The sequence below is a fragment of the Hydractinia symbiolongicarpus genome, chromosome 8 (assembly GCF_029227915.1).
Source record: "Hydractinia symbiolongicarpus strain clone_291-10 chromosome 8, HSymV2.1, whole genome shotgun sequence".
Classification (NCBI taxonomy): Eukaryota; Metazoa; Cnidaria; class Hydrozoa; order Anthoathecata; family Hydractiniidae; genus Hydractinia; species Hydractinia symbiolongicarpus.
Window position 1 is genome coordinate 3,723,683 of NC_079882.1, and position 12,671 is coordinate 3,736,353.

General features: G+C 32.2%; 1 protein-coding gene across 1 annotated transcript in view; it reads right to left on the reverse strand.

Annotated features, from left to right (window-relative positions):
• Nucleotides 1-428: 428 nt before the first annotated feature.
• LOC130655696 (pleiotropic regulator 1-like) overlaps nucleotides 429-12,671 on the reverse strand; it is a 29,031-nt gene continuing 16,788 nt past the window's right edge. Inside the window, exons 6-14 of the mRNA XM_057458480.1 lie at nucleotides 12,167-12,362; nucleotides 7,805-7,897; nucleotides 7,325-7,474; nucleotides 7,127-7,228; nucleotides 6,579-6,671; nucleotides 5,575-5,693; nucleotides 2,177-2,316; nucleotides 945-1,138; nucleotides 429-574 (exon numbers count right to left, since the gene is read on the reverse strand). Of these exons, the coding sequence (XP_057314463.1) occupies nucleotides 515-574; nucleotides 945-1,138; nucleotides 2,177-2,316; nucleotides 5,575-5,693; nucleotides 6,579-6,671; nucleotides 7,127-7,228; nucleotides 7,325-7,474; nucleotides 7,805-7,897; nucleotides 12,167-12,362 (1,147 nt within the window). The 3' untranslated portion in view covers nucleotides 429-514. The remainder of the gene's footprint in view (nucleotides 575-944; nucleotides 1,139-2,176; nucleotides 2,317-5,574; nucleotides 5,694-6,578; nucleotides 6,672-7,126; nucleotides 7,229-7,324; nucleotides 7,475-7,804; nucleotides 7,898-12,166; nucleotides 12,363-12,671) is intronic.

The window sequence follows — 12,671 nt, forward strand, 5'->3', positions numbered from 1 at the left end:
TTTTCCATTTCAACTAGTCTTTACACATAAACATACAATGTAACCACACCTACTTATGTTCTTACTGTTTTCACAGGATATGAACCAATAAATGTTCTGCAAAACATTTTTAGAGAATTTATGTGTGTGTGGTATGAATAATTATATAGAATTTTTACTTCCCTTGTTTTGCTTTTTTAAAAGTTCTAACTGCACCTCGCTCAAATATTTGAGCTTCAAAAGTTCATACCGTGATTATGCACCACTTCTTCCTTAAGTTTAGGATTTCCCAGCCTCAGCAGTACACTTAATAAAAACTTGTGAAAAACATGCATTGATAAAAACGAAAGCAAGCCCGCTTTAACAACACAAAAAGTCCATTTTAATAGTTGTTGTCTGAAAGGTTTGTTCAACAGAGAGCCAGAATTTTGTAAAGCGAACACACAAGATAAAGCATGTTTACATTTAATATATTTAAAAAAGTACAAACAACTGCAGTGTGTAACTATCTCGTGCACATCTCCTCGACATCGGACTAATACTTTTTACGTTTGATGATGTCAGGACGCCAGTTCACTGGATGTGATTCTTCACTCTAACAAAAATAACAACGGCAACAATGTTTATTATTTATCTCATCAAATGTTCCGAAGACGAAGCAACGAGAAATAATTAATCCTTCGGCAAAAGTTGAATTTAGTTAGTTCCTGCAAAGGACTTGCAGGTACAGGTATAAAAGTTTACAAAGCGATTTGCTTTAGAGAATTATTTTTAAAAAGGCGGACTTCTAAAAAAAATAGTACACACTTTTCTCACTATAAAAGCATCTAATATATTAAGTAATGACGTCATTTTCACATTTTCGAGTATGAAAACATTGACGCCATGTGCCATTAGAATGACGTCACCTAATTATAATAAACTTTAACATTTTCTCTTAAATATATAGTAATAATCCTGCTTACCGCTGTATCGTCTTCCTTGTAAATTTTTATTGTTTTGTCGGCTTCCGTTGTTATTAATCGCGTGCCACTATGATCAAAAATCATCGAGAAAATACCACTCTCGCTGTCAAGTGATCCTGGTTGCACAGCTGCTTGCATTCGCTGAAAGTTGTACCCGGTCTTCCAATCCCAAAGATGCATGCTGCCGTTGTCACCTTCACAAAAAGTAAGAGTTATCGTAGAAAGAACAATTGTCTACAGGGAATCCACCAAAAGCCTATTAAAAATTTATAAAAAGGCGTGTTTAGGACAAAATTTTGAATTTCTATTCAACTTTTGAGAGTTAACTAATGAGTTTCGTTTCGGGTCATAACCACGATTTTCGTCTGGGGAGTCAGCGCAAAGAAGTGAAAAATATTAAATTGATATTTCCTAAAGCAAAGTAATACAATGTGAATTTGTAAACAGGTTTATTTAACTTTTCACTTAATTTCTAAACTTTCAGCTAAACAAGTGAAAAACTTTAATAAGAAAAACAGCTGAAATTGTTGTCTCGTTTAGTATCGTTACAAAATTTTTAGTGAACGATTTGGGCTGTTATTTCTTAGGTGGTGTTTGTGTTGCTACTTTGCTATTGCAATAATTCCAAACATTAAATATTTACGAACGGGAAGTAATGGTGATTTAATTGTCTCGAAAGAGGAGGAGAAGTATTTCTCAAGTGATTTTATATGCTATTTTAGGCTCGTTTCAGGCCTTTACTAGAGTAACATAATTTGCAATTTTGTTTATTTTGCATGGTTTTAAACTTGTTGGGTTCCAAGTTAAAAAACCTGTATACATATATTATGCAATTCATTAATTGAAAAATTCATTCTTTCTCCTACCTATTCTAATAAGACCTTTCTCGTATCCCTTGAGCCTTAAAAATAAGTAAAGGAATTCTTGTATTCGTGTTCAAATGAGTTTTTTCAACTTTAGAAAAACCAGTTACAGGCCCCTACTCAATGTATTCGAAAAAGCCTTCTAATTTTCATTTTACCATTCCATTTTCCCTTTTTAAAAAGGATGTTAGGATGCAGAAAGTACACAAATAGTTTTATAATTACTGTTTAATTAATTTTAATACGAGGATTTACACTATGTTATTTAATACGAGGATTTAGACTATGTTATTTATTATATGTAAAATTAAAAGAAAAGTCTGCGGTACAGCAACGAATACGAGAAAGGTCAAGACAAAAGCCACATACCTCCAGACACTAATACACCATCTGAATTTACTGCCATGCAGTTAAGGATAGCGTTGTGTCCTGCAAGATTCTGTATGAAGTTTCCTTCTGGAAATTTCCACTGCTTGATGTTATCTGCAGAAGCCGAGGCCATCGTGTACCTAAAAAGACAACAAAAGGTAAACTTTTACAGTCGTGTAGAAAATCTCACCTAAAGCTAAAACTACGAAAGGCATGCAAGCATAAGATATCAACTCTATTCTCATGCTGAACATTAAGCAGAAATGATCGATTAACACTTGTATAATTTCTGGCATGACTCGCCCAGGGATTGAACCCACGACAACCCTACCTGGAGGCGAACGCTTTACCACAAGGCCACCAACTGGTTCAACCGTATATCTAATTATGTATTAAAAGATTCTGACTGCAGCGATAATGCCACAAAAAAAGGCCTTATAACAAATTGCGCGAAAATCGCAACCTCGCCCCAGGAATTGTTATGCCGCCAAAATATAAAAAGGCTAACAAGTCGTGGTGACGAGGTTGCGAAAATACCCCCTTTCAAACGAATATTTATCGTTACAACCTACAATTTCGGTCTACAGAGTTGTGAGGAGATTAGAAAACCAATCGCCGTATCCTGAGTGTGACAATGTAAAAACTTTAGAAGTCTAAGAAAATGCATTCAGGAAAAAGATTATTAACGAGTAATAGCAACCGCACTTAGTCTGTCCTGACTGTTGAAACGTTTTCTTGCATTTCTGACACTTTTATGTGGTTTTTTAGTTCTTATTACGTCAGCCAGTACAAACGTAATTTGACTTTTTACCGTTAAAAACGTTAGCGATATAAAAAAAGACAAAAAAGTGTCTTAGGTATTGATCAGCGTTTTAAAACACTAAAGAAATGGATAAAACAAGTTGTTGTTTAACGAATTCTTTTATATTTACATTAAAAATTTAACATTTGGCTAAATTTAACTACCATTGTATACTTGAACCGATTAAGATCTGATGTTAAAATAAGATACAATGGGACTTTATCTTCGTCAATGATTTTGGAAGGAGTTCAACGATCTTAGTAACACACACACACTAATTCAATAAAAAAAAGAAGATAAAGATGATGATTCAGGCTAGCCATGCTATTCTCGAATAAAAGCCAAAATAAAAACAGAAGCAATACAAACTCTAAAATACATTAAAAACGACTTTGCTTGTGGTTAGTCAAATATTTTCCCACGGCGTCATGGGAGGCAGTTTGACTTTGGACCGCCATAATACGGGAAAACTTGTGTCGGGGCTTAATTTAGCTATTTATCCTGGACAAAAAGACTACAAGTTAATATTTAAGAACAAATATGTCTGCCCGATGCCAATGTTTTATAACACAAATCAAAGAGAAAGGACATAATATTTGTTGCATGAAAGTTCCATAGAGTCTTGAGTCCCATAGGGGGCTTTCTTTGTAAAAAATTTAAGAATGGAGAAATTGCAAACAATCCACCGTAGCATTTTTGTATGCTTTCATTTGTAGAATTATAAAGATACTTTTTTGTCATGGTAAAGAAAATTTTTCGGCAAGAAATACTTTTGTTACTTGACAAACTGAAGAGATCAAAAACCTGAAATCAAAATTAACTTCATTAAACTTAAGAGGGGAGATTAAACGAGCATACATTCCACGTCAGCAGTTAATTGTATTTGACATAACGGTGTATAAATAGCTGAACGCTTTATACTTAGTTCAATACAACATAAATCAACAAAAGCGACTTAATTGGCAAGTATCAAATAATTAAGACAATAGATGCAATGAATGAGACACGCGGTATATGGAGAAATTACATCGTTTATCAAAAGTAGCCACAGAAATCATAACATCACTTTACCAGAGTCATAAACATTATTTAGAAAAATAAGACCATAGTGGTTCAAACTTCTTGGTAACGCGGTCACTACTACTAATTAAAGCAAGATTGAAGTAATCTAGTCGTTCATTTGATCGCTTTTTAGCTATTAAAATCTCCCAAAATCCATTTAAAAGAGCGGAGGTAGGGAATTGCTATTTCCCGCCTCCGTCCTATTTTATGTTGAGATATATTTTTGCGCAAACAAAAGTTGCGTAAACACAAGAAAAGCGAAGTTCTCCACAGTACAGAACTATGTACTCATGGTAGTGTCATGTTCTTTCCATATTGTTGAGAGTTTAACTGTCCAGCTGCAAAATGTACAACTCCTATTTTAGATATGTGCACGAGTTGATATATGCACGAGTTTTTCTTGTAAAAAACCATATCACCAGGTTTTACAACTCTTAGAAGAAAACCGAAATACAAGCTCACAGAAGCTATTCATAAATTAGCCTCACCCTTCCCCGGATGTAATAAATAATAATTTGATTTATTCTCAGCTCAATAAAACGAAAATACGTGGGATGGTGTACGTAACATTACAGAAATGTCACGTCGTCAGAATTCTGTACGGAAATCAAAAAATTAATCTACGTCCGAATTTCTTTATCGACGACAGCTGTGAAATTGTTTATCCGTGTGGTTATTCCTGTTTGTTTGTTTACTTGCGGGGTTTTTGTTTACTTGCTTTTATCCAGGGGCAAATGACATATGATATACCAATAATAGTATATTCCGAGAACAAATTTTGCAATCTTAAAATGTGTAAAGTATAGACTTGCACGTAACAGGTGTGAATTGGTTCTCGTGGTCTCAGACAAAAGATATTATGGCAGCGACACAAAGATCACTTCACTACTGTCCACATGACGTAATACAAAAAGCACTGCTTGTCTCGATGGATACAATTTTTTTTGAGAGAAAGCAACAGAAAGCACTGCTTGTCTCGTTGGATACGAATTTTTTTTTACAGAAGGAACTGCTTGTCTCGACTGATACAATTTTTTTTTACAGAAAGCACTGCCTGTTTTGATTTTGATGGATGCAAATTATTTTTACAGAAAGCAATGCTTGTCTTGATAGATAAAAAAAAGATTTTTACAGAAGGGGCTGCTTGTCTTGATGGATACAATTTTTTTACAGAAAGCACTGCTTGTTTCAATGGATACAATTTCTTTAGAGAAGGGACTGCTTGTCTCGATGGATAGCTACAAATTATTTTTATAGAAGGGACTGCTTGTCTTGATGGATACAAATTTTTCTACAGTAGGGGCTTAATAATTTGTAAGCTTCGTGGTACTATGACGTCTCTTTCGTACGAATACGATTCGTTGCACCGTTGTTACGAACATTTTGCGCTACTCTCGCTTTAATCCTGAATTCGAAATGCCTCTCGGATTGCTTATCTTAACCGCAATTAGCTAAGCAAAATCAATTCGTTGGTCGCTCAGATATCAGAAGTATAATTTGTTATTTAAATTTAGTGAATCATTAATATACATACTGGATTGGGTGGAGGACAACGGAGCGAATACTCTTCTTGTGATTGGTTAACGTGACTTGTGATTTACCAGCAACTAAATCCCAGTACCGAATTGTACAGTCATGACTACCAGTGATAATCTGAAAGAGATTGGAAATCACATCATATTAGACGTATCTATAACATCTTCTCTGAGTTACATACCCACATTGCACAACAAAATGGCCTCTTTTCCAGGATTTTTTCCGGAGTATTTCAAGAGTTTCCTGACCTTATCCCGCAAATGATTATGAAGAACAGAATTCAACAGGTTAAAAAAATATCTTCCAGAAATTTCATGTTATTCCAGGAGTGTTTTTCATTCTCGAGAGTTTCCAGGAGTAATGACCGTCCTTCAATTTTCGTACAACGACCGCTAAAAAAGCTCCAAGGTCTGCCGATTGCGTGATGATATGTTTCAAGTCCAGTTTTTAAAAATTGTCAATAAAAGTCGAGTTGTGTTTTGCTTGCAAAGGTGAAACATTTATTTCATCAGAGGCAATATTTAATTTTCAGCAAAATTAAAAACTTTCTTAAATATAAGAAAATCTTTTAACTTAATTAAAACAAATTATGGTAATTATAAATGAAGTATTATTTCATTCTCAAAGCCGTTAATCGTATAGTGGTAGAGGAAAAAATATGCAGTTTCCAGTCTTTTAGAACAGTTAAAACACGTTTATTTTCTTCTTGTCAGTGGCTTAGAAAAAAATATGGTTCATTTTGATGTACATATGCCATGCATAAGATCAGCCTAATTTAAAAGTTGATTTGAAATATTCATAATTTAGGAGCCATAATATTTTGTAAAAAATTAACCCACTGAAAATTGATTGTATACACGTTTTTAAAACGCTGAAGTGCAGTCTCTTTCATAATATTATATAAAGGATTAACCCACTGAAAATACATGTTTTTAAAACTCTATCCTAAGTGCAGTCTCTTTCATAAAAACAAAACAATAATCCATGCTTGATATTACATACCTGCGGTTCAACTCCTTGGCATTTTACGTCAGCAATTGTATTCGTGTGGCCTGTGAGAGTGTGCACACAAGATTTTGTACGAATATCCCAAACCTTCAAAAACAATTTAAAACCACTTAGTGATGCAACACGGTATGATGCTATTAGCTAACAGCCTGCAAACTCAACTGACAAAAACTGCACTGATTTATGTAATAACCTAAACTTTTTTCACGGGGATAATTTTTGTTTTTTTTAACTGATATCAAGTGAAACCATTTCAATCTTCTTATTGAGTATCAAAAAAGGGATTGTTGACAAATTAACTAATCAAATTGCTGTATTGTTACTGCTCTGTTTTAGCAGGAATGTCAGGATGAAAAACCGACAACAAACATTTGCAGGCATCCAAGATTTAGTTCTTCAGTTATAACACATTTTTAACTTAAAGTTTTTCCTTTTTTATTCATACTTATTTTTTAATAATAAAATGTTCACGGAAAGTTTATGTACAATATGTAAAATACAAAAGGAAATAAACTGAACTAAATTTCAATAAAATAAAATACCCTAGCAGTGGAATCCCTTCCAGCCGTCACAACTACATCCACTGTTGGATGTATATCAACTGAGTATATAGCACTCAAGTGCCCATGGTAGTGTCTTGTCACCTAAAGATGAGACAGTTTTCAACAACATTAACAGCATAAAATAAGAACGACAACAACAAGCCAACAACAACAACAATAATGGAATGTTCTTCCTACCTTATTGTATTCCAAATCCCAACATTTGACTGTCTTATCTTCACCAACAGAAAACAAATATGGATGTCGGGGACTAACAACTAGACCTCGCACTGTACTGATGTGACCAGTCAACGATAATTTTAATTTGTTGCTTGCTAAATCCCATATCTACGACAAGAAAATGAAATTTATATATTTATATATTCAAAAAATATATAAACTTGTGGTTTATTTTAAGTGCATTTTCTAACAAGCCCACATATTACTGAGTAATCTCAAGGAAACTAATTTTCAAATTTGATAAACGTTTTATATTTAAAGACACCCAACTACTTTAAGCAAATTTTTTCATTGCACCTGATGACACAACTCCACGGAGGGTATAAAAATGATGCACATTGGTATCATATTGGCCAACATATAAGTAACTCCTTTACTATTATTTAAAAGTGTGCTTAGTCTTTTTTTGGTCCAAGAAAAATACACATGTTCATTTACCTTTATTGTCCGGTCTGCAGATCCAGTACAAAACCACTGATTGGCTGGTTCCATAGCAACACATCTTACCCATCCTGTATGTCCACTAATAACCTAGCGTAGAAAATAAATCATAGTAGATTCATACAACAGAATATAGCAGACTAATAACATGCCATTAATTTGCAAATAAAACAAACCCAAACACCAAACAAGTCTACACATATAATTATAAAATAAAACTTCTAATATGGTTTGCCATTCAACTACCGCGTCTTTCTGAGAGTCAAATCATAACAGGATCTTTTAAATTTGAAATCTTCTGACACGATTATTTGTATCACCGTGTCAACCTTGCCAACAAAGTTATCAACCAGTATTTCAAAAGAAAATCAGTTATTATTTCTAACACATGTAAATTAACTTCAAGCAAACTACTATCTGTGCGCCCAGACTTGCGACCCTGGCTGTAGCTTTACATGTGTTATGGAGCTCCTACATTTAGCCTATTATTTTCTGTGGACAACATTCCAGAACATTTATATTTTTAATGAATTTTTAATAACCACAGCAGCATGAAAATAAACAGGAGCCTGACAAATATAAGCATTGACTATTCTTAGAATAACACAAGGAGTTGTTTGTCAAAAATTCTAAATTTGCCAAATACATTTTTGTAGTACCAAAAACAAAATCCAGAACAATTAAGGGACTTCCAGAGCAGTCATTCTGGTAAGATTCATGTCGATGTGATCTTCCCCTTGTAAAGCAACCCCCTGGTGACCAAGAAATTGGATTACATTTCATTACTTCTCCCAATTTTAACATTGCTATTCGTGCTGATAAAAATTCACCCCAAGTAGGAATAATAATCACTAAAGTAACAGCACATCTGTGGAATTTCCTTTTAAAACTTCGAGGTGCATTTCTACAGTTCTTTAAGCAAATTAGCATGTGGAGTGCTCTTCTTCTATTATTTTTCTCTATTATTAATTTTAGAGGGAACTCAAGGTATAAAATGATGTTGAACTGATGTTATAGAGCTAAAAAGTTGGTTAACAAGTCTTTTTAAATTTTTTAAAAAGTTCTTTTTGTTCTCAAGATACTTACATTTACACAATTTTAGATTTAATTATGCTGCATAAATTATAATGTCATATTTAAGAGATAGCAAATTTTGACATTTTCTTTCGTCAGTAATTTTAGACATGATAAGGGATGTGCATTCAAACTTTATCAATGCAAAGATGTTATAAAGGTGAATTGATTAATATAAATTTTTTTGCAAAAATGACACCCGTTTGCTCGTCCCAGGCCTCTTAATTTTTTGATGACGACCCCATAACTTGGGATCTGCATGTCGGTTTGCAATCAAATTTTGTAAGTCAACATATGGCACTTAAGCTTACCCACAAAATGTTATTGCAACTTGTTAAAGTTTAAATGCACATCCCTTAACAGGTCTAAAATTACTGATGACAGAAAATGTCCAAATTTTCTTTTACTTAAATTTGACATCATAATACATGAAATTCTTTACATGTGAATATCTTGAGAACAAAAAGAGCTTTTTAAAAAATTTAAAAACACTTGTTAGCTAAGTTTTAGGCTCCATAAAAAAAGTCCAATATCATTTTATGCCTCGGGTTCCATTTAAGGTATTTACAAAAGAAACAAAACAAAACACAATACTTGCACAAGGCTTTTTTGACATCATAGTACAGCCATGGTTAAATTCAAAACTAGCTATGCTTACTTGAACAGACCCGGGTGTCTATTTTATCTTCGGAAAAATAAAACCCTCTTAGCGTCAACTGGACTAGTCAACTTAACGTTGACTCCTCATTTTCCCGATATTTTAAAAAAAATTGCTGTCATTCGGATAATTTTTAGTCATTTTGGGCTGTTAAAGATATAAAGGGTCTAATAAATTGTATGTAATACTTGTTGCAAAAATATTGAGTTTTTTTATGCACTAATAATATGGTTACCAACTACCCAATTTTGACAATGAACCAAAGAGTAGTAAGACTCAATGATTCAGTTTTTTTGCAATCCTTAACAACATACCATCTGGATGTTTATAATTCTAATAATAATAATAGAGGGAAAAAATCAAGTATAATGAATATAAAGGGTTTCTTTATATTCATTTACCCTTTAAAAACATCCGCTTAAGAAAAAAAAGCATTGAATACAAAGGAAATCTTTTTTTAAATAATAAAGTTATATGAAGGAAAGATAAGATAAACTGGAATAAATGTCGAATTTTCGTTTCATCTTTATTGATTTCTCAAGCGATCAAGATGCAACAATGGAATATTCCAGAAATAGTTGAGCAAACCAAAAGCATGTTACAAAAAGAAATTGTGCAAGAGTGGATGCAATTAAACATTATAATACGTCTTCAACTTTTAATTTAAATGCTCATAAAACCAAATATTTGATGACATGCAGTCACTGATTTATTATATATCATTATTGTTTGTTAATCTTTATTAATTGAATAATATTATATATTATTTTTATCAACATATTTAGGAACTTGCGCTTTTCAGTCATTTACAAACTGCTCTTACAAATTAATTTTTCATTGAAATGTTAGCTGTTCTTTTGACACAATAATTGTCATTTCGGACAATCGAATCTCAATTTGAATTAATTTGAAATCATATCGAACAACAAAATATGTTTAAAAACTTGTAACCGCGATACAAACGCATTGTTTTGTTTTTGTTGCAAAGATTGTAGGTGAATATTTTTTACTATACCTGTTTGTTTGACTTGTCTTTGTTTAAATATAACTTTTGATAACGGTAGAATATATTTTTTGCAATGTTGCTTCAAATATTTGTATACAATTAGAGCCTGTAAAAATCTTTGAACCATTAAGAAATGAAATTTGTAAGAAGGAACTTTTTCGAGAGAGTCCCTCGTTTATTTAAAAACATTGAAAAAAACTTGTTTTCATAAAAAAATGTTGTAAATTTTTTCAAAAATAAATAATATCAAAAGAGAATGCTCCATAGAGCAGTGGTGCTTGTTTAAATAAATATGGTATACACGACCAACACCTCAGAAATTTATTACTTCTGTACTCACAAATAGTTTTCATTCACTTCAAAATTTTTCTTTCCCCTATATTTATGTGCTACAGTTTGGTGGAATAACTCAATGCAATGCTTCTTTCCCTCCCTTTCTTTTTGTTTAGTATTACAATTTAATTTTAGTTGATTGATAGTTGTTGCAAAAAAGTATACAATGAGCTAATAAATTATTCATACTTCTAAAATAAACCTGGGTGACCTACATATACGTTTTTTACAACGCTTTTAACTTCTTCCTTACTAACAGATTCCTTAATTCAAAATTTTGTGATAAAATATTAAATCATGAATTTTTGTTATAAATACTTCTTATCCGTTGAATAGATAACTAAATATCCACAAATCAATTATTAAAAAAATAGAAGAAACATTTTAAACTTACTAGATTAAATAAAATTTGAACATTGTTAAATATAAATATAAAGAAAATATCAAACAGTTAATAGAAAAAAAATAGTAATTATCACTTATAAAGACTGCAGAGCTAAAAGATTCTAAGAGACTTGTGAAGCAGCTTCAGTTTTTAACATGACTCCTGATGTAACATATAACGATTTCTTAAACTCTCTTGGTAATGCTATAGTATTTGGTACTTTACTTGTGGTGGTTGGAAAAATTCTTACAGACTTTTATTTCTTTTACTTCTTGGCTGTTGTCATAGTGATAATAATAACAATCGAAGTATATTGCAAACAGCAGAAACAAAAAATTAAAACATTTTCACAGAGAGAATGGAAAGTATTAAGCCAGGCTGCTAGTCAACAAAAAGTAAAACGTAGTCCAATGTTAAAAAGAAAAATAAGAGGTATTTTACATGAAACCAAGAAAGAAAAAAAAGAAATTGATCATACAGGCCTACACAAAAGAAAATCATTGGATGAAAATTTCTTGCTACCAAAAACACAACTTGGAGATAATGATAAGAAACAAGTTAGAAGTTTCAGCAAGTTATTTCGAAGAAATACAGTTAACAATAATTTACAAGTCCCGCTGAGTACCAGGACCACAACATTATAACACTAATCAACAACTTTTTGGAGAAACTTGTTTGTAAATATATAGGTACACTATTTTACCCCTCACACAACAAAATATCAATGAATCATGATCAAAAAATGCCTTTCACAATTATTATAAATCCAAACTTAGCCAATAAACAAGCAGAGAAATTTAATATGTTCTTCTAATCCTAAAGGTTTATTCGTTTTATTTTATTTCTACCTAAAGTTTTATACTGTAAATATCTGAACAAAAATAATTATTTTAGTGTACTTACACGCATGAGTTTCCATGGTGCATGCCAAGTTGGTTTTGGAAGAGTTCTTCCCTTCCTTGGGACAATACCCATTGAAAAAGGTACTTTACTTTCTCCCGTAACACCTAATACTTTAGATTTAGGTGCAATTCTGTCCAGAGTACCGGCTTTTTCCCTTATTTCATGGATACCAGGTGCGTGTTTATTTGCATCTGATCTAAAATTAACACAATGGAAATAACAATATTGGTTGACTGACTTAGGTACAACTGCAACAATGAAAAAAAAGCGGATTTTTTATTGTTATTTTTATTTTTCTGTCATGTTAGAAATGCAGGAATGAGTAATACACAATAAATAGAACTGAAAAACGCTGAACACATTCTTTTTTAGAATGCAGTTGACTACTGTAAATGCTTGATTAAGCAACTGGAACACTTATTTAAAATGGGCCCTTGGAGAGGATATTACTTATTTGTCTTTATTTTCTCAAATTACCATATTGAAAGTATACAAATTTTGAAAT